At 40.6% G+C, this 27246-nt stretch overlaps 2 protein-coding genes across 3 annotated transcripts in view; one reads left to right on the top strand and one right to left on the bottom strand.

Moving 5' to 3' along the window:
- LOC131430720 (sex-regulated protein janus-A-like) overlaps window positions 1–27246 on the bottom strand; it is a 428138-nt gene that overhangs the window by 234778 nt on the left and 166114 nt on the right. The window lies entirely within an intron of this gene.
- LOC131430714 (hexosaminidase D) overlaps window positions 5693–27246 on the top strand; it is a 38038-nt gene continuing 16484 nt past the window's right edge. Inside the window, exons 1-4 of one of the 2 annotated variants that reach the window (XR_009229557.1) lie at window positions 5693–6109; window positions 17550–17884; window positions 17954–19527; window positions 19596–19855. Coding sequence is in view for 1 of the 2 variants with exons in the window: in XM_058595901.1 (XP_058451884.1) it covers window positions 17566–17884; window positions 17954–19527; window positions 19596–19760 (2058 nt within the window). In the remaining variant the exon portion in view is untranslated. Of the gene's footprint in view, window positions 6110–17549; window positions 17885–17953; window positions 19528–19595; window positions 27160–27246 lie in introns of those variants that run through there. The other variant, XM_058595901.1, reaches the window with a different exon arrangement.

Genomic DNA, 27246 nt, shown 5'->3' with positions numbered 1-27246 from the left:
AAGATGTGTTGATACATTCATCAATGTTGTTTACGTAAAAATTGTATAAAAGGGGGCTTAAGCATGAGCCCTGAGGAAGACCCATGTAACTGAATCGTATTGTCGACAAATCACCATGCGTGAAATACATGTATTTCTCGGACAACAGATTATACAAAAAGTTATTCAAAATTGGTGAAAGACCATGCTGATGCAACTTCTCTGATAGGATGTTTATGGAAACTAAATCAAAAGCCCCCTTGATGTCTAGGAAAACTGACGCCATTTGTTCTTTACGAGCAAATGCCATTTGAATTTCGGTTGAGAGCAGCGCAAGACAATCGTTCGTTCCTTTGCCCCTGCGGAAGCCGAATTGTGTATCTGAAAGGAAGCCATTAGTCTCGACCCAATTGTCTAGACGAAACAGAATCATTTTTTCGAACAATTTCCGGATACAGGAAAGCATAGCAATCGGCCGATACGAGTTGTGATTGGAAGCTGGTTTTCCTGGTTTTTGAATGGCGATCACTCTCACTTGTCTCCAGTCATGTGGGACAATATTACCCTCAAGGAACTTGTTGAATAAATTCAACAAACGTCTTTTGGCAGGGTCAGGCAGGTTTTTCAGCAAATTGAATTTAATTCTGTCCAGCCCCGGGGCTTTATTGTTACACGACAAGAGTGCAAGTGAGAACTCTACCATCGAAAACGGTGTTTCGTTTGTATTCAATGTCGTGACGCGAGAGATCTTCTGTTCCGGAACAGAGTCTGGACAAACTTTTTTAGCGAAATCGAATATCCAGCGGTTTGAATATTCTTCGCTTTCGTTAGTGGTGTTTTTGTTGCGCATTCGTCAGCCTGTGTTCCAAAGAGTGCTCATCGATGTTTCTTTTGTTAATCCATCAACAAATTGGCGCCAGTAACCTCGTTTCTTTGCTTTAATTAAGTTCTTCATTTGCAAGTTTAACGCCGCGTAACTCCGATAATTATCAGGTGTTCCATTTTTTCAAAACTTTTTGAATGCTGAAGTTCTTTCCACGTTTAGTGATGAGCACTCTTTGTCCCACCACGGATTGGGGGGACGGATGTTAGTTTTCGCGCCGGGTACACGTTTCGTCTGAGCTTGACTCGCGGTGTCGAGAATCAAGCCAGCCAAAAACTTGTACTCTTCCTCCGGAGGAAGTTCTTGTGTTGTTTCTAGTTTCTCAGATATCGAATTTGCGTAGCATTTCCAATCAATGTTTCGTGTGAGGTCATACGAAACATTGATTGTTTCCGATGGTCTTAATCCGGTGACGATTGAAATTACGATAGGCAGATGATCGCTACCGTGAGGATCAGGGATTACCTTCCACGTGCAATCCAACCGTAGCGATGTCGAGCAAAGGGATAAGTCCAGCGCACTTGGTCTTGCTGGTGGTGCAGGAATTCGTGTCATTTCTCCCGTATTCAAGATTGTCATATTGAAGTTGTCGCAGATATCATGGATCATAGCTGATCTGTTATCGTCGTAAAGACAGCCCCATCCTGTACCGTGTGAGTTAAAGTCTCCTAAAACCAACGTCGAAGCGGGAAGAAGCTCTATGATATCATTGAGCCGCCGATGCCCAACCGAGGCTCTTGGGGGAATGTAGATGGAAGCAATGCAAAGGTCCTTACCTTTGATTGTAACATGACATGCGACAACTTCAATACCTGGTATCGAGGGGAGGTTAATGCGATAGAAAGAATAGCACTTTTTGATCCCCAAAAGTACTCCTCCATAGGGATCATCTCGATCCAGACGAATAATGTTAAAATCGTGGAAGTTTAAGGGTATTTCAGAATTTAGCCAAGTTTCGCACAATGCAAATGCGTCACATTTCAGATTATTTACTAGAAATTTGAAAGGATCTATTTTTGGGATGATACTTCTACAATTCCACTGTATGACAGTGATTGAATCCCTAACCTCCAAGGATGACTTAGCCATCGAAGGATACGATCGCTGAAAGAAGGGGCCAATTTGCAGTCATCTGCTTCAAATACGTTTTCACTGTAGGCATGAAAGCAAATAAAATGCTTTTAAGAGGGTCGGAAATATTAAAATTTTTAAAGATCCAGTCCACAATATCAGAGAACTTGATAAGTCCAGCAGTTCCAAGATGGTTCTCTTGTTGGTTTTCAGGGACGCTTGGGGGGTTCGGTGTCCCAGGAAGTGGTGGGAATTCCTTCTTAGAGTTTAGATTTCCTAGACCAGGAGCATTTTTCTTCGGTTTTGCTTTAGCATCACTTCCTATAGCTGTAATTTTTCGAGGCCCTTCCAAAGATATCTTCGAACCCTTACTAGGGAGCTTATGAGAGGATATATTTCTTCTTTTCCTAAAGCTATGAGGGACAGCCGAAGATGTACCTTCCAAAGGGTTGTCAGAATCGCTCTCGTCAGTTGACAAGCAGGCATATGGGTTCGTTGTCTGTTTAGGAGGTGTGGCACTTTTCAGCATATCTGCAAAAGAGCGTTTAGAATGTTCCTTCAGAGAACGCTTCATTCTATCACCGCGAAGTTTGTACGCGGGACATGCTGAGAGGTCATGCGGATTCTCCTTACAATAGAGGCACTTTTCAATATTCTTACCGCAAGAACCATCCGCATGGGCACCCCCACAGTTAGCACAACGAGGCTTATTGCAGCAATGGGAGGCTGTATGCCCCAATTGTTTGCAGTTCGTACAATTCATTACCCGTGGTACATAGAGACGAACAGGCAGACGAACCCGGTCCAAGAGGACGTAGTTAGGCAAAGCCGAGCCAGCAAAGGTTACTCGATAAGAATCCGATTGAGGATAAGATTTTGTTCCATCCCCGGTGATCGATACTGAATGCAATCGTTTGCAATCCAGTATCTTGACATTCTTAAGTAAGGGATCTTTGAAACAACCCGCCCCGTACTTAAGAATGTCCTCACAAGTCAGAGTCGAATCGGTAACCACGCCGTCTATTTCGACTTCACGAGCTGGTACGTAGACACGGTAGTCCCGCGTAAAGTGCTCGTTTCGAACAATCTCGTTTGCCTGCTGAGAGCTGGTTAACAAGACCCTAAGCTTGTCTGGGCGTACTTTATCAATTCTTTTAACAGTAGGGTATCGCGAGGTCAAGTCGTGAGAAATTTTCAAAAGGTTTAATTTTTTCTCATTTGATTTGGTCCGGAAATAGACCGCGTAAGGCCCGGGCGGGAGTGCAAGCCCATCGGGATAGTTCTTAATGCGAGACTTTTTATTGTCAGCGGAAGTCTCCATTTTATCATCTGGGGGAGGGGGATTAACAACAGAAGACACTATCATGGCACGGAATTGTCTCCGCGCAGATAACAGTAAAGGTATTTAAATTCAGTAGGAGAAAATTTAAAAAAAAAAAAACAACTACACTTAGCTTGTAATCCTTATTCTAGGAGCGGCCGTCGGGACTGGTTCTCGTCGACCGATATATCAAAAACACGGCAGTGCAAAAAACCTCCGAGGAGGAAAAAGCAACAATTGCCTGTGTTATCTATGTCCAACGGCACTTTCTACTTGTAACGTACGATAACTACACACAGTTTGTTCAATATTATTACTAGGCACTGTTAAAGTCAACCAACTCAATACAAACGATAGAAAACGGAAATTTTCACTTATTTTTATATTGGACGAAAAAATGACGCGCAAAATTTTTTTCCATCCGCTCAAGCGCACAGCCTACTGAGGAAAATTGATTGTTGCAATTGTTGCAATTGTTGCAATTGTTGCAATTGTTGCAATTGTTGCAATTGTTGCAATTGTTGCAATTGTTGCAATTGTTGCAATTGTTGCAATTGTTGCAATTGTTGCAATTAATTTATTTATTTATTTTAAATGGTTGCTTATTTTGTTCTTATTGGTATGTTTGGTTTTGTAATTTTTTCTGTTTGTTTGGTTTTGTATCAGGTGTACAACTTTGCTTCCGCCGTTTTCCGATAGGTGGCTGTACCAGCTGAGGCTGGTTAAAATACATAGATGATAATGCCTTTAAAGTGAGTGTGTACAGTGCCTAATGAATTGTCATCGCCGTTTCAGTGACAGTTGTTCTTGTTTTCGTATTATTCACTCTCGAAAATGTCTGTTTATGTGCCCAATTCTCGCCATTTGCCGGATGTTTTACTTTTCTGTTCCAATTCCAAAAAAAAGCAACTGAAGCGCATCGAATGCTTTCAGGAACTTACGGTGATGCTGCACTGAGTAAAAGAACGTGTCGGGAGTGGTTTCAACGTTTTAAAAATGGTGATTTCGATGTCGAAGACAAACATGATGGTGGGAGAAAAAAAACCTTTAAAGGTGAATAACAATTTACTACGAGCTCTTAAAACCGGGTGAAACCATCACAGGAGATCGCTACCGAACGCAACTGATGCGCCTTAGTCGCGCGCTAAAAGAAACGGGGCCACAGTATCAAGAGCGACATGGCAAAGCCATCCTCCAACACGACAATGCTCGGCCTCACGTCGCAAAAGTGGTCAAAAAGTACCTGGAAACGCTGAAATGGGAAGTCTTGCCGCACACGCCGTATTCCCTAGATGTCGCCCCTTCGGACTTCCACCTATTCCGTTCAATGGCACACGGCCTGGAAGATCAACATTTTCAATCCTTCGAAGAGTTGGAAAAATGGATGGCTTCAAGGATAGCGTCAAAAGAGAACTCCTTTTTTCAAGCCGGAATCCGAAAATTGCCGGAAAGATAGGAGAACGTTGTCGCTAGCGACGGACAACACTTTGAATAATACATCTGTAAGCACTTTTTAGCAATAAAGCATTTAATTTTGAAAAAAAAACGGCGGAAGCAAAATTGTACACCTCATAATATTTGCTCTTTTATCAATTTTTACAATTTTGGACATTTTGACTGTTTTGAATTTTAGCTTATTTCGGATATTTTAGTTGCTTTTACATTTCGGATATTTTTCGTGTTCCGGTAAAACTAAATGCGAGAGGAAACAAAATTATTTGTTTAAGCAAAACAATGATTTTAAACTAGACTACTTTTTCTGCGGCTCCCCTAGAAATGGACATCCGCTACGCCCCCGTCGGTAGTCTGTGCCATCATTAACCGTAAACAACCTAACGAACCGTGTATCTTCAAAAACATGTGTTCGTTCTCTGAATTCTCAATTTTATGTTTCGCGTGTATTCTAGAGCTATCAACGCAAGAAAATGTTTTGATAAACAAAATATGAGTCTGCGCAGCCGCATGCAATCGATTTTCCTCTCTCCGGTCCGTACTGTAGTACCAGTCGGCGTCCGGATTGTTCGGCCGAAGCTTTTCATTATTTGCCGGTCGCTTGCAGAATCCTTTCATTCTAGGGAAATGATATCGTAAAAAATGACAACAAAAGAATCGAGGGGTCTCAAGTTGCATACTACGGAATAGTATTTTGTTTAGTACAATATACCAATGCATGCTTCAAAATTCAGTAATAAAATTGTAGGGGAACGGTTGACAGGCTCCGGTCGAAATCAATCGAGAGGTGTGTCATCATATTTGATGACCCCTCGTTATCACGTTTCTTACGTTGGATAATGCTGAAGGCTCGTCAGTTCGAGAGTCCAGAAAATGATCCCCAACCGAGAACCGTCTGTCGGGAACGATGAGAGGCGACGGGACATTTTCCGAGAGTGAACGATGTTTCGTTCTCGGGTAGAAGCTTTTCTGACAGCAGACGCAACATCAGACAGATTCCTGCTGGTTTGGAAATCGGTTGTTCAATGGTTGTATCTCCCCGGTGCTGAGATGCTGCAAAGGATTTTTCATTAGGTGAAAACATATTCTGCAGTGGCTAACATTGTTTGGGTCAATCTAGTGGCAATCAGTTTAATTATGAGCAGAATTTGAAGTGAACCAAAACGCAATGTAGTGAAGTTAGCTAGCTTAGCTAAACGTCGAGTTAGTGTTGGTTGTAAATTACAATCAAAGGATTATGTATTGAAAGCTTTGATGAAGCATAAAAACGGGATAAAAAGTGACTCTCAACATTCAAGTGGACGGAAGTCACTCGCTGAGTCAATTAGGCACAGGATTTTAATAAATTAAATTAAACACTTTCCCGAGCTTGACCTTTTTTGCTTCGGGATTACTTCGCGTCGGTGAGTATGAATACATACATATAAATTTACAAAGGTAAAGCAATTAAGGGCACATGCATTTATTTTCTTGGAGCAATCATTAAAGTGTCTCATCTATTATTCTGATTCAACTTTTTATTCTACATTTATAAAGATATAATCAGCAAGTATTAAAACTGATGAAATGATAATTATCTGCTCTTTGTAATCATGTTTTAAATGTTACAGTTCGTAGACTCGAATGCATCTAATACATTGTATTGTAAATTTCGATATTTTACTAAGAGTGTTTAGTTGCGATTTAAACTTGACGCAAATTTTGGAATTCTTGAAATTATCTTTGAATCAATATTTCACTCGTTCAAAACACATTCACTACTATTACAGAGTAGACAGGATCAAATTTAGCTTCAACTGAATTCGAATTTCCCTGAATTATTTTGTTCTATGTGTCTTTTCCCCATTCTCAGTGCTACTCAATTGGCAGAACATGAATAGCTCTTGGCGTCTAGTCTTTTTCAAGGGCTCTTTCAACACTAACAGACTTTTAAAAACTTAGTATTGTTCAGCCTTTTTCAAGTCTTAAACCACATCAAAAATTTTAGGGCTTAGGGTTTAGACCCAAAGAATTATTCCACGAACTTACTTTTTATTTTCGAATTGGTCAGTTGTTTTCAATGTCAGTCTTGTTCAGGCCTAATTCAAACTAGGATTCTATTCCAAGAATAAATCAACCTTGTTAATTTACTTACAATGAAAAAATATGTAAGTTTCTTCTTCCGAAATCTCTCCGGAATATCCAGGCGGGACTTGTCATCTCGGCGTCCATTACAATGCATTTCGGCTGGTGCAGCCGTTAGCCGTCGGTTCGACTTATGTTTATTTATTCGGCCCCCTAGGTCCGGCCCGCTTTCCACGATCCACCCGTGGGACTGGCCGGGACTTTCCACAACTGCTTATAAATTTTTGTTGTTGAAGCACTTCTTACTTGGAAGCCAGGATAGCCGGAATCAATTTTTTCAGCTGCCTGGATATTGATATGTGTAGTTTCCTGTAGGGAAATCGATGTAGGTTCCTGAACTTTCTGCACATGGTTCTGTACCTTCTACTCTTGTTCCTGTCCATTCTGCACTTGTTCATCTCCGAGTACTTACAACCATAATGACGACAGCTGTTCGTTTGGAATCCATAATGAAATATAATTCGATTTACAATAAGATATCATGATATGGAGGAATATAGTCATCAAAACGATTCGTGCGACCAGTGTAGGTTCTTCCATTCGATTCTACAGACTTTTTTTACATAAGATAAGCTAGATTTAGTAAACTTCCAGTAAGTTTTACTATGATTTAAGACCGATTTACAATAAAATACCATGAGATGGAGGAAATGAGGTAAAATAGTCATCAATACTATTCGTTGCGGCCAGTGTAGGTTCTTCCATTCGATTTTGTTACATAATATAAAGACTGTCCCAGAAAGTATGGACGCACTTTGATTTCGCTGTAAATAATTCACAAGTGTTGGATATTCAAATTTTATTCGATATACTGATAATATTAGACTACAACAACAGAATATTATTCTCAACATTTGCTACTTAGCCATTGTAGACTAGCTGGCGCACCGTTGCGACCGTTCCTCATTAAATTCCATACAGACTTCCTGGCGACAAGTTTTGACACTTTTTTCCAATCTTTTTCGAACTGTTGAATGGTTTCGACTGCCGAGACATGTTTTCTGAGATGTGCCTTCGTTAATGCCCAAAATTCCTCAATTGGTCGAAGTTGTGGGCAATTTGGTGGATTCATGTCTTTAGGGACGAAAGTGACATTTTTGGTAGCATACCATTCTACCGTTGATCAAGATCTGGCCAGAAGACAACAGGATCCTTGTGGCTTCGAATCATGGGTAGAAGACGTTTTTGTAAACATTCCTTAATGTATATTTCGCTGTGCATTGAAGCAGTGGTGATGAAGGGTTTCGAAATCTTACCGCAGCTACAAATTGCTTGCCAGACCATAGCTTTCTTACCAATTTTTTCGACTTCAATCGATGTCTCGGACTGGTTTAACACTTCCCCTTCTCGCACCGTATAATATTGTGGTCCCGGCAAGGATTTGTAATCGAGTTTCACGTAGGTTTCGTCGCCCAAGATTATACAGTTCAAATTTCCAGCAAGAATCGTATTGTACAGCTTTCGAACCCTCGGCCTGATCGATGCTTCTTGTTTCGGACTACGTTTTGGTTTTTTCTGCTTCTTATAGTTTCGAAGATTCAAACGTTCTTTAGCATGAAGAACATTTGACTTCGAAGTGCCCACTTTTTTGGCCACATCCCGAATTGAAACCTCCTTCTTTTGCTCGAACGCTTTCAGTATACGTTTATCCAACTGAGGGTTAGCAGGACCTTTTTTTCGACCCGTTTTCGGTTTATCCTCAAAGGTGTTATCCTCACCGAACTTCCTGATTACATTTCGCACGGCTTTTTCTCTTACTCCTTCCATTTTTGCTATCTTTCTCAGTGACAGTCCGCGCTCTGTGCACCATTTGTACACAAGTTTTCGACGATGTTCTGCTGAAAGTCCACGCATTTCGAAACAAACTAATGAAAATGAATAAACAACTGCACAAGTGGTTAGAGAAGAGTGTAAACAACAGGACGCAGCCATAAAAATTGACAGATTCTGAACCATTGCAAAATGGCAGCGGTTTTTGGATGCGTCCATACTTTCTGGGACAGCCTTTCAGATAGTTTGCGTATGCCTTCAACGTGGTTTACTTAAGACATAAGGGTAATTTAGATGAAAATTTCACATATTGGAGGAATCGGGGTAAAATAGTCACAAAAACGTTTCGTGCGGCCAGTATAAGTTTTGGCATTCGATTCTACGGATTTTTTCACATAATATAAGCTAGATTTAGTAAACTTCCGATAGGTTTTACCGAGATTTAAGGACAATTTACAATAAGATATCATGAAATGGAGGAAATGGAGTAAAATAGCCACCAAAACGTTTCTTGCAGCCATTTTACACATTTCCATTCGATTCTCCAGACATTTTTACATAAAATCAAGCTTTTTCAGTAGACCGCACCCGATTTATTTTCAAGTTACAGAACAAATACTATAGAAAACACTAAAGCTGTTGGGCATTTGGGTTCCTGGGTTTTTCCCACTGTGGAACGGTTTGACCGATTTTCACAAATTATGATTCAAATAAAGCTCTCATTGTCTTAAAAGATACGGTGCAATTTCATCCATTTCCGACTTCCGGTTCCGAAAGTATAAGGCGATGAGTATCAAAACGTTCGAATCGTCATTCAAAATGACGATGCAAAACCGTTATGTGCTGCTACGGAAGAAGAAAACACCATTGACTTCGCTCCGTTTGCAGCGTTCTCTGTTGAATTTCGTATAGCGTGCCGGGTTACCACATTTAAATCTATAATTTTCGGGAATCCGTAAATCTGTATCGGGGGATCAAAATTCTGTATTAAAAATCTGTATATGAGAATGATAAGAAATTAAAGCGCAACGAAATGAATTATTAAATTCAATCTGAAAATTACATTTACTTCTTATTTAGAGGTAGCGTATTGTAATGTTATTGACAATCATTTCGTTTTACTATCTTACATTATGACCAAGATCTTATCAAAAGAAATTTTAGAAAGAAAATTAAAAATTAAAATTAAAAGTAAATTTTAAAAAATTAAAACAATAGCAAGAAAGGTTGATACAGATAAACCGTCATTAGCACATGGACCCATTTGTAGTGTTTACCATCCTTGATATTCTATTTACATAGTCTGCACCCACTTGTTAGAATTATAACAGAACCATGACAACGATGCTATTCTATAAGGTATACTTTTTGCCTCTGTCATATAGAAAGTATATGCAATTACTTGAAAAATTTACTAGTGATAATTGGCCCGAAGGTTCAAGTGTGCTATACCATTCAGGCATGGCAAAAACACGGATCCGTTCTGCACGGTACTCACCTTCCGTCGTGAGCACACCACCAGGAGTATTGAATGCTACGCTTCGTGCCCGTGTTGAAAAAATAACACCGAACGCAGTAGAAAAAGCACCCGTAGTGGTGGTCGTGTAATTGTCAACCACCGGTGCTTGGATTTTCGGGCAGCATTGAAGTCGAGTGTTCCTGACTTCGGCAAACACCGAAGCCGAGTGTTTCCGATTTTGCCATATACGTTGCTTGTACTATAAGCACCTATAGCGCCACGGTATGACGAAAAATGCGTTTGAATGATTAATTCTTTTTTCATCAATAAACGTCTGATTGAATTCAATTGATTGACAATATTACCAACGCATTGGTGCTCTTCGGTTCCTTCGCGAAATTGAAAACACTCGGCTCCGGTGTTTAGCGAAACTGAAAACACGCGGTTTCGGTGTATGCCGAAGCTTGAAACACCAGTGCCGAAAATAAAACAGCGCCACGAGCACCGTGGCTTCGGATATTGCGTTTCGTGTTTCTCTTTGTGCACTAGCACGCAATGGCATTCTCAATACACGCGGTGGCGGTGGTTATATCACAGACTAACAGACATGACAGTATGAGTAAATTCTTATAAAAATAATTTTTCGTAATGCACTAGTTCCACCTATATTGTACTGCGCGAACTATTTACTATCGGTACACCCCTTGTGTTACGTAAAAGTTTTTTTACTAGTTGGTTTCCCCTCGTTTGTCAACACCGATCAGCTGCTTGCAGGGATGCCTGATTTCATCAAAATTGTTGAAAATGAATCGTCACAATAAATTATTGGATTACGTTGATAATATATTTAACTTTTTCGCGATGTTGGAAGGTAACCATTTATTTGACTCAACGTTGTTTATCTAGACTATTTTTTAATGTGTTGGTAGTTTTCACCCGAAATTAAGTGGCGGCAGACCAGAAGCAAGTGAATATTGTAACAAAACGGGTTCGATTTTGTATTGCGTTGGAGGATGAGAAGTAGGCATAATTCTGTATATAGTTTTGGCAATATGTATTAAATCTGTATCCTGCATGAAATTCGCATGGACGTATACAAATCAATACATTACAGGTAATTCTGCATGAATGGCAACTCTGTTGGTAAATGAAAAAAATAAACACAGTATAGATGACAGACAGGATGTTTTTGATAGGGTAACGTGGCGCCATCATGACACATGTGAGTACTGTCCCAAATAAAGGAATATTCGAAATGACCGTTAAAATGATTGAAGAATCTAATTTGAGTGTCCTGTCTGTTAGTCTGTGGTTATATGAAGCACGCAGTGCAGTGCAGTGTTTGGACATGCCTGATACCATTCCTGCACAGTTAATCGAGCTCAGCAATGCCGGTTTGCGTGTATGTATGGATGTGTTTGAGTATGTGTCAAATAATGTCACTCATTTTTCTCGGAAATTGCTTGACCGATTTCACAAAATCGGCTCAAATAAAAGGTATCATAGTCCAATAGGTCACTGTTGAATTTCGATCAGGGTCCATCTTCCGGTTCAGGAACTATAGGGTGAAGTGTGTTTGAAATTTCAATCCGTCATTTAGTGCAACGATGCAAAATGAAAAAAAATTCTCATTAACTTGCCATTACTGTTTAAAAAATTGAAAAGGTTAGTTAGTTTATTCCCAAAGGAAGATTCTAATTTTATTCAAGTTTGAAAAAAAAAAGTTTTTTTTAATATTAGTAATATAATAAAGGTATCATTACACAACTAGGTGGATTAAAAATGGTTCTTGTTGATATAGTGACAATAACAAGTCTGGTCTCTTAGCAACCAATGCTTCATGTAAATCTACGAATCTCCACTAGCAACTCAAGAAGCTAGAACATTCTCATTCTATCGGGCACCAAACAAGTTTAAAACCCCAATTTTCCAAACTGAAGCTAACGGCGAATTCCTTCATCAGATTGCAATACACTGATTGTACACTGAAATACTCTTCTTATGTGGTTATTTCCGTTTCGGTTTTCCATGTGTCCTTTTTATTCTTTATTTTACCAAACGTATTTTATTGCAGGAAATTCATCGTCCAAAAAAAGCCCGAATGCATTTGCTTCTTGGGGGCTCCATCCTCCGTAGCATTCTCATTGCACCGAGCCGGATGCGATTTCAACATTTTCGCCACTTTACCGCAATGCAATGAATGTGTCTTCAAGAATTTGCCAAAGAATGTGAATTTGTCGGCACTCGGTACGCCACAGGCTGGTCAATGATAAAGTTGGTTCGTTTGCTGGCTGACTGGCTGACTGGCTAGGCGGGTTGATGTAAAAAAGTGGTTTTTCGGTTTCATTCCTATCGCAGCTAAACTGAAATCGTTTGAAATTCAAGTGGCACGAAACTGCCGAACGGAACAAACATCGACACACGGGTTGAATATGAAATGCTCGATTGATATCAGGTTTTGTAAGAGATGTTGAAAAATGACGTAATTTCTGTAATTTTCGTTGAGAGAAAACAATTATTTACGTTTATTTACGCTCAGTGGAAGTGCAAATCTCCGCTCCTAAACTTCAAATTTATCGTAGAGAGCAAGTTGTCATGACAATTTATGGCGTTAGAATTATCATTTCATTATAATGTCGTTTTCACTTGATGCCAAACCTAATCCAATTTCCACTCTAACTGCTGTCAAACCGTTCGGTTTAAGCCAGTTTCGAACCTAGTTTTAACATTGTTGAACTGAAAATCGAGTCAGTTTCGTACCTGGTTTTTATATCGGGTTTACTCAAGCCTTCGTTGCTAAGTGCGAAATCTACATAGTTTCGTTAAAAGTGTTTGTTTGATGAAACTACCCCGTGACAGTTTCAGTTTCTCAAACGAAAACGACATAAATTGTTAAAGAATCAATTGCAAACTTTAAATGCATGTGAAATAAACTACTTCATTAGAAAAGACAAATCAAATTTTTCATTGCATTTAAATAAAATTGTACAGTTCAATAAAAATCTGAGTTCATTGAATTTCACAATTAAATATCTCAAATACAACTAGTTCTAGAAGGAAGGTATTGCATTTGATCTGTAGAATTATATTCTAGTGTTTAAACGACTGTTTTTTGTCATGAACATAAAGTTTGGCAAATGCCCTTAAGTAGAGTAAGCAATCGATTTCTTACAACTTCTTCTCCGACAACATTTTTGTATGATTTACAGATAACGAACTATAACGAATTGAAGTAAAACGACACAAGTAGTATTAAGATCTAGAAAGTTTAAAAAATTCTTAAAAGCTATAGGATTAAGTATAAATCGAGTGTTGATATGTTCTATCAATTTTTGGAAACAAAAGACTGTGGTCGGCGCTACAATGAAACAGATTTGGCTGTGGCCGGCCGGAATAATAAACAGAATTTTGGCATTAAATATTCCTTACTCTTCACAATATGGGGCCGGGTGTCAATTTAAAAAAGCATAACTAGTTGCATGGGTTACGTTACGTGGGTTGTCATAATTTTTAACGATAATAACTCAATCATTTGTTGATGTATTGATGTAATTTAACGTCCAATCGATTCGGAAACATTCAACTTAAACTTATTTCAAAAGCACACCATTGACAAATTGGTTTAAATCGATCTATGTTTTCACGAACCAATTACAGTGTGCCGTAATGATATCATCCGTTTGATTCCTCTCGTACGGCCGACGGCTTCGATCGTTGCTTCACACATCGCATTTTATCCAGTAACAATTCTGGTTCGATCGGTTTAGGGAGAATTCACGTCATGCATAACAAAGTAGCGCTCCGTTCTGCACAGTATGAATCTTCGCAAAAAAAACGAAACAGGTAGCTTGTCTAGTAAAGGACAAAACTAAAATTTACATCCATTCGCTCGCTGGATAGTCGCTTTTGCCCTGTGCGCGGTGTGTGGATGTGTGTTCGCTTGAGTATATTGAATACAAATTAGCTGTTAATTTGGATTCTCCGGTAACTAGCAGGTCAATTTAGAGCTATCGACGATAGGAGTTTTCGGACCTAGTTTGAAGCGCTTATGCCCCGGTGAATCGTGGATGGATTTGTCACATTATTTCTTCTTTTTCTATTATAGAGGTTTTAACCATAAGGTCATTCGCCACTTCGGGCCAGAAAAACTTTCTGACCCTATGTGTGGGGTTGGGAATCGAACCCAGATGGGCAGCGTAAAAGGCATCGACTTACCCATCACGCTATATCCGTTCCCAACATTTAACTTGATTCGAAAGCATTACTTCAATATTGTACGCTTAAAAATTGATTCATTTTTCGAATGGCTCGTGTGCATATTGAAATCTCCATTAACGATCGAAAACAGTTATAAGAATTGCTGGAAAGGGTAGAATCAATTAGTATAAAAGAATCTAATGGTCAATTTTTTCATTCGCAAGCAATCTATCTTGAATCGCTGAGAGCGTCCATTATAATTAGAAATTTGTACACGGATACAAATCCATGAGTGATAAATCATGAATATCATGAAACATTATTTCTCATGAGACCATATCTATTACCAAAGACATCATGTCATTCCGCTTTTCGATCACTAACTAGATCTTCATGCCGATTCTAATCCCGTCGTTTTCTCTGTCTTCCATCATCTTTTTGACCACTAATTAGATCTACATGCCGACCCCTTACCAACCCTTATATAACATTTACCTACCCACTTTTTTCTTCTCTCTCTCACCATTTAAGCAAGAGCGCTATTACTGCCCTGTAATGCTTGGTGTCATCAACCAGTTATAGATAGGGTTATAGATTTAGTATTAATTGTTAGTGTTAAGCCCAAATGTATCTGTTGGATCATTGTAATCTGTTGATACAAATGATGAGGAGGTTTTATGCCTGCTGGAGAGAGAGAGATTGCCAAATTTCATCTCCATCGGGCTTTTCCCTGCTTCAAAATAAATAAATAAATAAATAGATAAATAAATATTCAGCTCTCACATTTCCCGGACAAATCATTGGCAACATCCTTTTTTGCGACCATGGCGCACTTAGGCGAGTCCGCATCGAATCTCGTACATAGAAGTAGGGGAGAGAAAAGCTAAATTCGTGAATATGATTCCGTTGCAGAATTGAAGATTGATATCGCTCCCAGCTGACAGGGTCTGCTATTAGTGATGATTTTGTGAGTAAATTCCATAGAAATTGTCACGATTTAAATCATTTTGCTCATCATATCATTAATAATAGATATGATCCCATTAGAAAATACGTTTAATGATTTCCTAATCATGGTACCTGCAATGGATTTTTATCCGTGTATATATGAAATGAACCTAAAAGTTGTTGTTTTTTAATGTCTTTATGCTTAGTCGTATCTTGTATCTAACTTTTGTGAAATGCATTGGAGCATGCTCTGAAGTATTCAAAGAAAATTACAAGAGGAGGTAATAAATTTAGGTGTATTCTATAATTTCCATTTCATTTATCAGGATTGGCTTACCATTTCTTTATAATCATGAATTAACTAAAATGTTATACAGGGCCTTATTTGATAGGCACTTTTCCAGTCAATTAATAGGCCATTTTTGATGATCGACTAGGTAACATTCCAGGTTTGTATAGAGATTTTGATATTATTGTCATTCAGTGTTGGGAAAAAATCTAAATAATAAATAAATCATAAATCGCGACTAAAAATTTTCAGATGTGATTTTTAGACAAGAAAAATCATCGATCAGAAAACTCACTGCAGAGAAGTTCAGTACTGATTATTTGACAACGCGATTCTCACTGAAACTGATTTCGCATGGCAAAAAAATCAGTTGTGAAAACTTCACTAGCGAACATTCTGCTCAAAAAGTTCGCACATTTCATATATCTGATATTATTCTCGAACAGAAGATTTTTGGGAATTGAATTTTCATAGCCATTGTATCTCAACCCTTTGCAGAAAACATGATGAATTAATTCGCCGATGAACGAAAACTGAACCTTTCTGAAAATGTTCAGTATGCGTAGGGTGGTTGATAAATGAATCAATAATGGTAATGTATTTGATATTTATTCGGCACTACCGTGATAGTGAAGTAATATCATTAATAAAAGCAGCAAGTACTGCAATTAATAATAGTTAGAATTATAATAAAAACGTGCTTAATCCACCTAGCAGTGAGATGATACCTTTTTTTATCATCCGCATGTGTTTTTTGCATGAATATTTTTCGGTGTTTAGTCATGACATTAATTTAATGACCGTCGTTTCAAACGGCAATTCAAAGTTCTATTCACTCATTACCCTATCATGTCGAAACTGCAAATCGAATCGAATTTGAATCTAAAAGTGTAATAATCGATTGAACATTCCTTCCAAACTTCCAAAACCGGTATTCAGGAACCAGCATAAACGAAAACGATTCGTATGGCCATAAATTAAAGACTGTCCCAGAAAGTATGGACGCACTTTGATTTCGCTGTCAATAATTCACAAGTGTTAGATATTCAAATTTTTTTTCGATATACTGATAATATTAGACTACAACAACAGAATATTATTCTCAACATTTGCTACTTAGCCATTGTAGAATAGCTGGCGCACCTTCTTGCGAACGTTCCTCATAAAATTCCGTACTGACTTCTTGGCGACAAGTTTTGACACTTTTTTCCAATATTTTTCGAACTGTTGGATGGTTTCGGCTGCCGAGACATGAGCCTTCGTTAATGCCCAAAATTCCTCAATTGGTCGAAGTTGTGGGCAATTTGGTGGATTCATGTCTTTTGGGACGAAAGTGACATTTTTGGTAATATACCATTCTACCGTTGATTTCGAGTAGTGGCAAGAAGCAAGATCTAGCCAGAAGACAACAGGATCAGCTTTAACAAGTGAAATAGAAATAGGGTAACGGCTCCAGTAGTCATCTCATATACGTCAACTCATATAGTTAGAGTGAAATCTGCTGTCTCGGTTTGATGGATTGTCCTTCAGGGTAGAAAGAAAATAGGTGGCATTCGCTTCGAGCTTTCGCGTCGCTATAACAGCAGCATTGAACATGTTTCGAACTATTTTTTTGCGGTATTGCTTATTAGAGCCGAAGCAAACATATTGTATCCGGTTTTATCACAATTTGATGATTGAAAGTCGAGTAATCGACAAAATAATATGGCGCCTCTACTAATGAGATGATTATTGGTACAATGATTCTACATTCGAATAATGTTTTGCAGCTTAATATCATTTTGTTCTAAATTTGAAATTGTTTGAGCCTAATCCAGGATTTTTAATGCACATTCTGAGATGAGTTTTGTTTTACTTTACTGATGCACATGCATCATCCGACATTCGACAACATTAACACCAAAAAAGTATCTCACTGGCTGGTAAACTGAACAAATTTAAAAGTACTCCATTACTGTCTGTTCCATTGTGCTCCTTGCCAACGAACGCTTACTTTTCCCGTTTATTTTGTAGTCTCTATTATTCTACATGGAACAACCAATCTCTGCCATTTCAGCAACTCTACATTCACCATGCACTCCCGGATACTGATGCTTTTCTGGCGCAAAAAGCTTCTCCTGCTTACCACCGCGCTGCTCTTCTTGGTGGCCTTGTGGTTCTGGGGATTCCTCTATACGACACACGTGTCCGATGGTGGGAAAATCGTTTCCGTCAAGGAGCTGATGCTGGGTGGGATAGGTGGTGGCGCGGGCAGTGCTAGCCACCACGAAAGCCTCCTGCAACGGTTGGGATTCTATGACGACGATGTGGCGAATGACGACGGCCAATCGGCTATCGCTGCCGGGGTGAAGTTTGTCAAACCGACTAGTGGCTTCTCGATGAGGAATAAAGGTGAGTCTTGTAGGCAGTACATTTTGCTATACATGTACATTTCAATGGGTTGTTTTTTTTTCACTGCAGGAAAATTCTACAACGAATGGGAAGCCATTATGCAGGATCGTGATGAAAAGCCTCGCATTTCCAAGCAGGATGTTGTAAAGAGAAAATCGTCTGAGGAGCTGAGGATCGCAGCCGAACATCAGAACCACTACGAACACGAGCTGAAGAAGATGGGTGTTCCGGTGATTGCCGGTATTGGTCCTGGCGGTCATCCACCGCCATTGCAGCGCTTGGTTCACATTGACTTGAAGGGAGCTCCACCGAAAATTTCTTATCTGAAACGTTTGATGCCCATAATGAAGACGTTGGGTGCGACAGGAATTCTGCTCGAATATGAAGACATGTTTCCGTACAGCGGAACACTTTCTTCGATTGCTGCGAAAAACGCCTACAGCAAAGATGATATATTGGATATCCTGAAAACGGCATTCGCCCTGGGGCTCACTGTCATTCCCTTGGTTCAAACGTTTGGGCATTTGGAGTTTGTGCTGAAGCTACAGGAATTCCAACACCTCCGAGAACAGGACGATGCCCCGCAAGCCGTGTGTCCAAGTCAGAATTCTACGATGATATTTCTTGAAGAAATGCTTGATCAGGTGGTCGAGTACCATACTCCATCGCAGAACATTAACCTGTTGCATAAGGACGACATCGAGAAATTGACACCCAAATTGACTCACATACATATCGGTTGTGATGAGGTTTATCAAATTGCACACTGCCACCGGTGCAAAAATCGAATCAAAGATCAGCTGTTCTTGGATCACGTCTACAACGTGGCTACGATCATCAACAAAAAGTGGCCCAGTCTGAAGATTATCATATGGGACGACATGTTACGGCACATGTCGCAGGAAATGCTTCAATCGTCTGGCATTGGAAAATTAGTCGAACCAATGATTTGGGTTTACGCCGAAGATATTTACAAGTTTATTCAATCATCTACCTGGGAAAAATATTCCTCGGTTTTCAACACTGCATGGGCCGCCTCAGCTTTCAAAGGTGCTCACGGTGAAGCACTACTGCTACCTCCCATTCGACGCCATCTGGAGAACACTCTTCGTTGGTTGGCGGTCATGCAGGGTGAAGGAACTCGTTTTACGCATGGCCTACAGGGTTTGGCTCTGACGGGTTGGCAGCGTTACGATCACTTTGCCATTCTCTGCGAACTACTTCCGACGGCTCTTCCTTCGCTGGCTATCTGCCTGTCGACTGCTTCCCGTGGTTACTTTGACGTCAATGCCAAAACGAATCCCGTTCTGAGTAGTTTAACATGTCCGGAACCTACCAGCGACCGACACGCCTGGATTGAACTGCACAAAGATACGATGCTGTCTACCTTTTCGCGATGTATGTTTCCCGGTAGCGTCATCTACCGGTTCGTTCTACGCCTGATGACTTTGATGACTGAAGCAAAGGAGTACATTGATGATGTCAAACAGAAGCGCGGTTGGTTGACGGACTACAACGTACGGCACAACTTCTCCTCGGGACCTCGTGTGGACGACCTCCTGGGAGAGGATTACCGACTTCTGAACTCAATAACTAATTTGGCACGTAATGCCGCATCTACGCTGGCTGATGTTTACGATCATGTAAGTATGAATGTCTTTCGTTTTGTTCAAGCAATCTAATGAATTCCTTTTTTTCCGGCTTGATCTAGTGGACATCGGGCGAGTTCATTGAACAACGGATCTACCCTATACTGGCAGAGTTGAAGAACCTGGAACACATCGGTGAGGGGCTGAAGAAACGGAAAACTTGGCCCCAGCGACCACTTCCGTACCTGAAGCCATTCGAAGCACTCGGTATCGACGAGAAAACATAGCTGCAGGAGTACATGAAGATTCCACTAAGGCATTGAGACTCTATCGGAAGGCCTCAGCGGACTCTTCGAGGATTCAATTGTGATTTCAAAACGAAGTATTACTAGTAAGAACAGTAGCGGTAAAGATAACCGGTTGTAGGGTTTTGTAGATCAGTAACTCTTTTTATCTCATGTGATGATACGGCACGGCAGTGCAGGGCAGTTTCGACTGTTTTCGGCAGGCGGAGATCGATTTGAATCTAATCAAGCCCTTAACATTTTGAAAATTTTAATTTGATTTTGGAAAATTTGATTTTGGAAAATAGTAATTCGTTAACAGTTTAAAGTTAAAAACAATTTCAGTGCTCGTTTTAATTTATCTAAAACGAAGTAATATGGAAAAAAAGTTTAGAATTAAAGCCTAGAAACAGACCCTGTCAGCTTGGAGCGTATTCAATTTTCAGTTCAGTAACGCCATCGCATGGCATCACATTCAACCAGCGATGCCAGATAGTAGTAGTGTCATTTCCGTAGATTGGCATTTTTTGGAAGCTTTCGCTGTGGAAAGCTTTTTTTTTTTGCTCGCAAGACAAAGCTAGTTTCCGTAGTTCTCCGTTGATAAATTTTAATTTCCGTAGATTTCCGTAGAAAAATTCAATTTCCGTAGATTATGTCTACGGATCCGTAGAAAATGTTCGAATCCGTAGATCTACGGAGATCTCCGTAGATCTGACATCGCTGCCTTCAACATATCATGTCAATTGTATGGATGCGCAGTGTTGCTATTTTAGCGCGAACGAATTTGACATTTCTCTCCCCTTCTTCTATGTACGACATTGGATGCGGACTCGCATGAGCGCGCCATACTCGCAAAAAATGATGTTGCCAATGATTTGTTCGGGAAATGTGAGAGTTGGATATCTTGTTAATATGATGTCTTTGCTAGAAGGCAACGCACCACACATATCCTTGCTCATACTACATACTGAACATTCGATCAGATTAATTCATCCTTTCTGATATCATATAAGAACCAAAACATAAATCAGAATTCAAACAAAAACTCTAACTAACCGGAATGCATGCAACTCGAAGCAATCCTTGGAATTTTTCTGACAGTTACACGGGAGTTTCAAGGAAACGAGTGCAGAAATTTAAAAATTTTGTTTAATTTTAATTGTCGCCTAAGGGCATATTCAGTAGTGTTCTAGTTATAGATGCATAATTTATGTCAGTAACAAAATTTAAATCTAAATTTTATAACAAGAAAAACTGGCAGCCCCAGCAGTGTTTTACTCGTGTTTCAAATATACAAAAAATAGAACGGCATAGTAGACCAGCTTTAAATTTGACAGAAGAACTGGTCGAATAAATAAAACAGTTTTAAATTTGACAGAAGAACTGGTCGAATAAATAAACTAGCCACTCGCGTAGGGAGGCTGCGTAGACAGTCCCTCGGGTGTTCCTGTCCCTCCGCACTGCGCGTCCTCCTCGATGAGCAGTCCAATAGGCATCATGATCGTTATCACGCAGACTGCGATGGACGCTTCTTGCTCTAATTTTCTGTTGTTTACCACCAGAAACCGCTGTTTTATGATGCGCTAGTTGGAGTTTCCTGCTACGAGTGTGATGCTCTCAGTTTGACCTCTTCGATGGATTCTCCATAAACTGCTAGCATGATATCGCACGCGAACCCGACTATCTTAGGGCCCGGGAGGACCTCAGTACGCCATCGTACATTATATTCCACAAGAGCGAGCCCAGGATGGATCCCTGTAGTACTCCGGCCATAATAGGAGTGCTGCGAAAGCTTTTCTCGATCACGTAGAGCTTTCCAGAATCTTGTACAGCTCTTCCGGTACTCCCAGTTGAAGTATGGAGTTAGCGATATTCGCCCAACAAGCACTATTGAACATCATTTTGACGTCAAGCGTTACTACCGCGCAGTAACGAATTCCACGCCGCTTGGGTTGAATCGCGACCTCCGCGGCGGCTACCACCGATTTTATGGCATCTGCCGTAGACCTGCCTTTTCGAAACTCGTATTGTTCGTTAGACAATCCACCCGCCTTCTCTATGAACGGGGCTAGCCTGTTCAGAATGATTCTCTCCAGTAGCTTCTCCAGGTTTCGGTAATAGTACCAATCTCTGCCTTTTCCTAATGTCCGGGAACGTGCGCTCGTCCAGACATCTCTGCATGACCTCTCTGAACATGTCCGGTTTTGAGATTATCGAGCCGCGTCCGGGATACCATCTGGCCCGGGGGCTTTCTTAGTATCGAGCGATCTCGCCGCTGACAACAACTTGTTTGCTGGTAGCGGTGCTGGCGTCCAGGGGGTCGTGTCGTGGTGAGGGAAGAGGTCCCTTATGATCTCCTTCAGCTTAGCCTGACTACGTTCAGGCGGTTCTAGTGCCCCTCTCGTTTTGTCCATAACCATCCTGTAGGCATAGCCCCATGGGTTGGAGTTGGCACCCTGACACAGGTTATCGAAGCAGGCCAAGCCGGGACTGCAAACAGTCGCGTCGATAAACGACTCGACTTCGTTCCGCTGAAAGGTACTTATTGCCCCGTCGTTCCCCAGTACCACGTCTAGCTTATCGAGGGTCTCCAGCAGCGTCTGCTCTCTTGATGTATTGTGTGGCGGCTACCCCACGCTGTTGCCCATGCGTTGATCTCTCCTGCTATCACGACTGGATTTTTACCCGTAGACCTGGGTCAGCCTATCGACCAGTTTGGTAAACTTGCAATTCGTGATTCATACGCCGTCTCCACGTTCCGTCTTCCATCTGCACTCCGCCATAGATGGTCCTCAGTACCTTTCTTTCGAAAACACTGAGGGCGCGTTGGTCCTCTGCCAGCATAGTCCAGGTCTCGTGGCCATAGAGAACAACCGGTCTAATGAGCGTTTTGTAGATGGTCAGTTTCGTGCGGTTGCGTACTTTTCTCGATCGGAGGGTTTTTCTGAGTCCAAAGTACGCACGATTCCCTGCCAAAATACGTCTATTAATTTCTCTGCTCGTGTCATTACCGGCGGTCACCAGTGAGCCCATTTCTTCTCTAGAGCCTCTTCCTCTCATGTATTTTGTTTTCGACGCATTTATGGCCAGTACGATACGCCTAGCTTCAGCTTTCAGTCCGATATAGGTTTCCATCATCATCTCAAGGTTACGTGTCACAATATCAATATCGTCAGCGAAGCCAAAGAGTTGTACGGACTTACGGAAGATCGTGCCACTCGTATCGATCCTCGCTCTTCGAATCACATCTTCCAGGGCAATATTGAACAAGATACAAGAAAGTCCATCACCTTGACGTAGCCCTCTCCGAGATTCGAAGGAACTCGAGAGCGTCCCAGATACTCGGACGTAGCACATCACTCTATCCATCGTTGCTTTGACCAATCGCGCCAGTTTATCCGGGAAACCGTATTCGTGCATGATCTGCCATAGCTGTTCTCGATCGATTGTGTCGTATGCCGCTTTGAAGTCAATGAATAGGTGATGCGTGGGTACGTTGTATTCACGACACTTCTGGAGTACTTGTCTTATCGCGAATATGTGATCCGTAGTGGCGAGGGCTCCAGTAAATCCCGCTTGGTACGGCCCTACGAATTCCTTAGCTATTGGTGATAGACGATGGCAAAGGATTTGGGAGAGTACTTTGTAGGCGGCGTTCAGCAATGTGATTGCGAGGTAATTGCAACAGTCGAGCTTATCGCTCTTTTTGTAGACGGGACATACCACTCCATCCATCCTTTCCTGCGGTAGAATCTCCTCCTCCCGAATCCTAGAAATCGTCCTAGCCAGTGCCTCTCCTCCATGTTTGAGCAGCTCGCCTGGCAACTGGTCATTGCCCACGGCTTTGTTGTTCCTCAGATTGCCGATTTCCTCAATTATCTCCGCTGGGGCTGGGAATCTGTCGTCGGCTGAGCGTACACCCAGATTGATTCTTGTACCGTTCTCTGTATCTTGTGCTTCGCCAATCAGATGCTCGTCATAGTACTGCTTCCACCTGTCGATCACCTCACGTTCGTTCGTGAGAAGGTTACCACTGGTATCTCTGCACATTTCGTCCTGTGGCGCGTAGCCTCTACGTGAGCGGTTCACCTTCTCATAGAACTTCCGTGTGTCATTTGCGCGGTACAGCTGTTCCATCGCTTCGCGATCTTCGTCTTCCTGGTAGCGCTTTTTCCTCCGGAAAACCGTGTTCTGTCTGTTTCTTCTCTTCGACCAACTGCTGACATTCGCCGTCAAACCAGTCGTTTTCTCGATTTGATAACCTCGTACCTATAACGGTTACAGCAGTGCTACTCACGGCGGACCTTATATTCCTCCAGCCGTCTTCAAGAGTCGCCGCGCCAAGCTCATCTTCCGTTGGTAGCACTAGCTCCAGTTGTTGCGCGTATTCCTCTGCAGTACGAATGCTACGTAGCTGCTCGAGGTTGAGTCCCGGCGTTCCTGTGCGACGAGTATTGTGCACCGTCGATAGTTTTGAGCGCATACAAACCGCGACAAGGTAGTAGTCAGAATCAATGGTGGCACTGCGGTAAGTGCGGACATTGATGACGTCGGAGAAGAATCGCCCGTCGATGAGAACGTGGTCGATTTGATTTTCCGTATGTTGATCAGGTGATCTCTCGGTGGCTTTGTGGATATCTTTGCGGGGGAAGAAAGTGCTTCGAACTACCATTCCTCGGGAGGCTGCAAAGTTTACGCATCGTTGACCGTTGTCGTTTGTTACCGCGTTCAGGCTCTCCAGCCCGATCACGGGTCTGTACATTGCCTCCCGGCCTACCTGAGCAAACTTATTTAACTACTATTTCTATTATTTTCCCCGGTACAGTATTCTACAGTACTGTACGTAATTATGGCATTAAAACTTCACGTCACGGTAAGCACTGCAAAACTGACTGATCCGGGCGTCTATGGCGACTTTCCGCGTTACTATCTGAGAACCTGACTGAACTGTCTACTGGTCGACGCCCGAGACTTACGGATATTTTCCGCGAACTCTCTGAAACTGACTAACTGCTAACTCATCCCAACTATGGGTTTTTGAGCTCCTAACATTTACTTTCAAGTGAAGCCCGAAGATTTTAGTACAAGCTGAGCTTGCGATTTTAAACAGAAAGTTCATCCGACTTTCTCCCGAAGTTCTACCAAAAACCGAGACCACTGTCACTATGCCAATGGCAGTGACCAGTGCCCGTGAAAAGATATTTCTGTTGTTACTCGTCGCGGTTACGCTGACGTGAAGGATTGCTTGAAAGGTGACGATTTTTCCTTCACGACTGGGTTGCTATTCTTGCAATGCTGCAAGTTCAATGAAATTCAATGAAAAACTTTGGTGAGGGCATTGCAATAGTATCTGACAAAATATGCCCTAACCAAAATAAAAAAAAAACAAAATCAATGCCATTCAAAGTATCTTTTTCCGGAAGTTCTTCTGAATTGCATTGTTACCCGGCTCACAATCCCAGAGAGATAAATGTTTTAGTTTGACGAATGGTTTAGTTTCTCAATCATTGATCCGCAAATATTCCCCAAATTTTACGTCAAAATCAAGTTGTTGACGCTCAAAACAAATATATTATATATCAATATGGATCACTCCTGCGATTCACGAGCGACATCACAGTAACATTGCGGTTGAAAAAAAGGTTACTAATACACTACAAATTTTGTTTATACACATATGACAACTTTTCCAATCAGTACACCAAATCAAACAACTCCAAACATATAAACAGTTCTCCATATGCACTGTACGAAAAAAAGTTAAGGTTTAAAATACGATCTTTTGCTAATTTGAGAGAGAATACATTGTTAAATCAAAAATCTTTTTGGATATACGTGTATGTGAAATATGTTTTCAGTCTATGTTAACTCTAAAGGTTAACGCAGAACGAAATTACAATTTCTTGATGTTAGAAAATCATATTAGGTCATTTTATTTTCAGAAAAGTTGAACACCACTTTATCACTTTTGAATGTAAAGTCGATAAAGTTAATTCTAACTCTGAACAGAACTTTAAACGGTTTGTTATTTTGATTGATGCATTGTTTATATGCGATATTTCATTTCATCCGAAAAAAGCAAACTTTAAAATATAGAAAAGTTCCCACCTCTAAGTGGGCATCATGATCACTCAAAATAATAATCATGTTATAGTCACGTGAAAAATTATGTGAATATTTTCCACCCTACTTTTCACGTAGGTTTTAATGGACTGGCATTTAAAAACTGTTTAATGCATAATCCAGTAAAAGCTACGTGTTTCATAGGTAAAATATAATGTACTGCTCATATCACATTTACCTATCAGTTCATACAAAATTTAGATACCAGAGAATTACTATTTTATATACTGGTTGAAGTCAAAAGGGAGATTTCCGATTTTTATATAAATCTAGGAAATGAAAAATGCCATGAAAAATAAAATATTTATTTCAGAAAATTAGCATAAAATTTTAACGGTTGAAAATAAAAAGCAACTAATAACGTCGTGGGATCTCGAATCGACAAGCCTCCAGAAATCGTTTTGTTGTCCCTGCCATCCAACCGAAGCTGAAGTCGAGATCCGAGAACTCACACAACACTACCGATGCAGGTTGAGTTCGCATTACATGGGTCCAGTGTCTCTAGCTTCATGCCGATTCTGAACTCGTTTTTCGGTGGACCAACGGCCTTTTTGAAGCATTCGACAGGAGCGGGCACACTTCCGGACTTACGCAGGCACTCGGTCCAGTCGAACACATGGAAACTTTCATACTGGAATGGTCGATGTAGTAAAAAATTGTAACTAAATAACATTTCTCGCAAATATTTACACTACTCACACTTTGAGGGGCACGGTTCGCCATTTTCAAAATCCAGTTTTTCACACTGGAAATTCACGTAGATTGTTTGACGTTTGGTCAATTCACGTAAATCTTATGTGATGACTCTATTCATTTTAGGGGATGTTCGTGTAACATTCAATTTCGTCACGTAAGCCATTCAATTTGCCATTTGAAACCAGTTTACGTGATTTTTCAAGTGAATCGAACGTGAATTTTTATTTGAGTGATCAATTACTTTTGACATTTCAGATTTTGGTGCATGCTTAACACAAACTATCAAACAATATTGAATTAGTAACCCTTTTTCGTCACGCGATGGTGTAACTGTGATGTGTTTTTCGAATTGTTTTCGATTCCCTGGAGTGATCAATATTGATATATGATATATTTGCTTGAAATTAACGTTTTCTTTGTACATTTTCGTTTCGGTTGCAAGTAACACAGGAATCCGAGTTGGAAAAGATACGTTTCAAGTGTACAATGTGAAAAAACGAAATGTCAAGCTAGGATTTCATCAATTTTAATTGATATCAACTCAAATAAATTGAATTTTCCTAGTATTGAGGAAAGCAATTCTCTTCGTTAGTTCAGTGCAATATCATCACACACACTTATCTCATTTGTAAGAATACGAAACTCACTTTCAGTACTAGCATTAGTGTCA

The sequence above is a fragment of the Malaya genurostris genome, chromosome 2, assembly GCF_030247185.1.
Source record: "Malaya genurostris strain Urasoe2022 chromosome 2, Malgen_1.1, whole genome shotgun sequence".
Classification (NCBI taxonomy): domain Eukaryota; kingdom Metazoa; phylum Arthropoda; class Insecta; order Diptera; family Culicidae; genus Malaya; species Malaya genurostris.
This window is presented reverse-complemented; position numbering and strand designations above follow the sequence as displayed.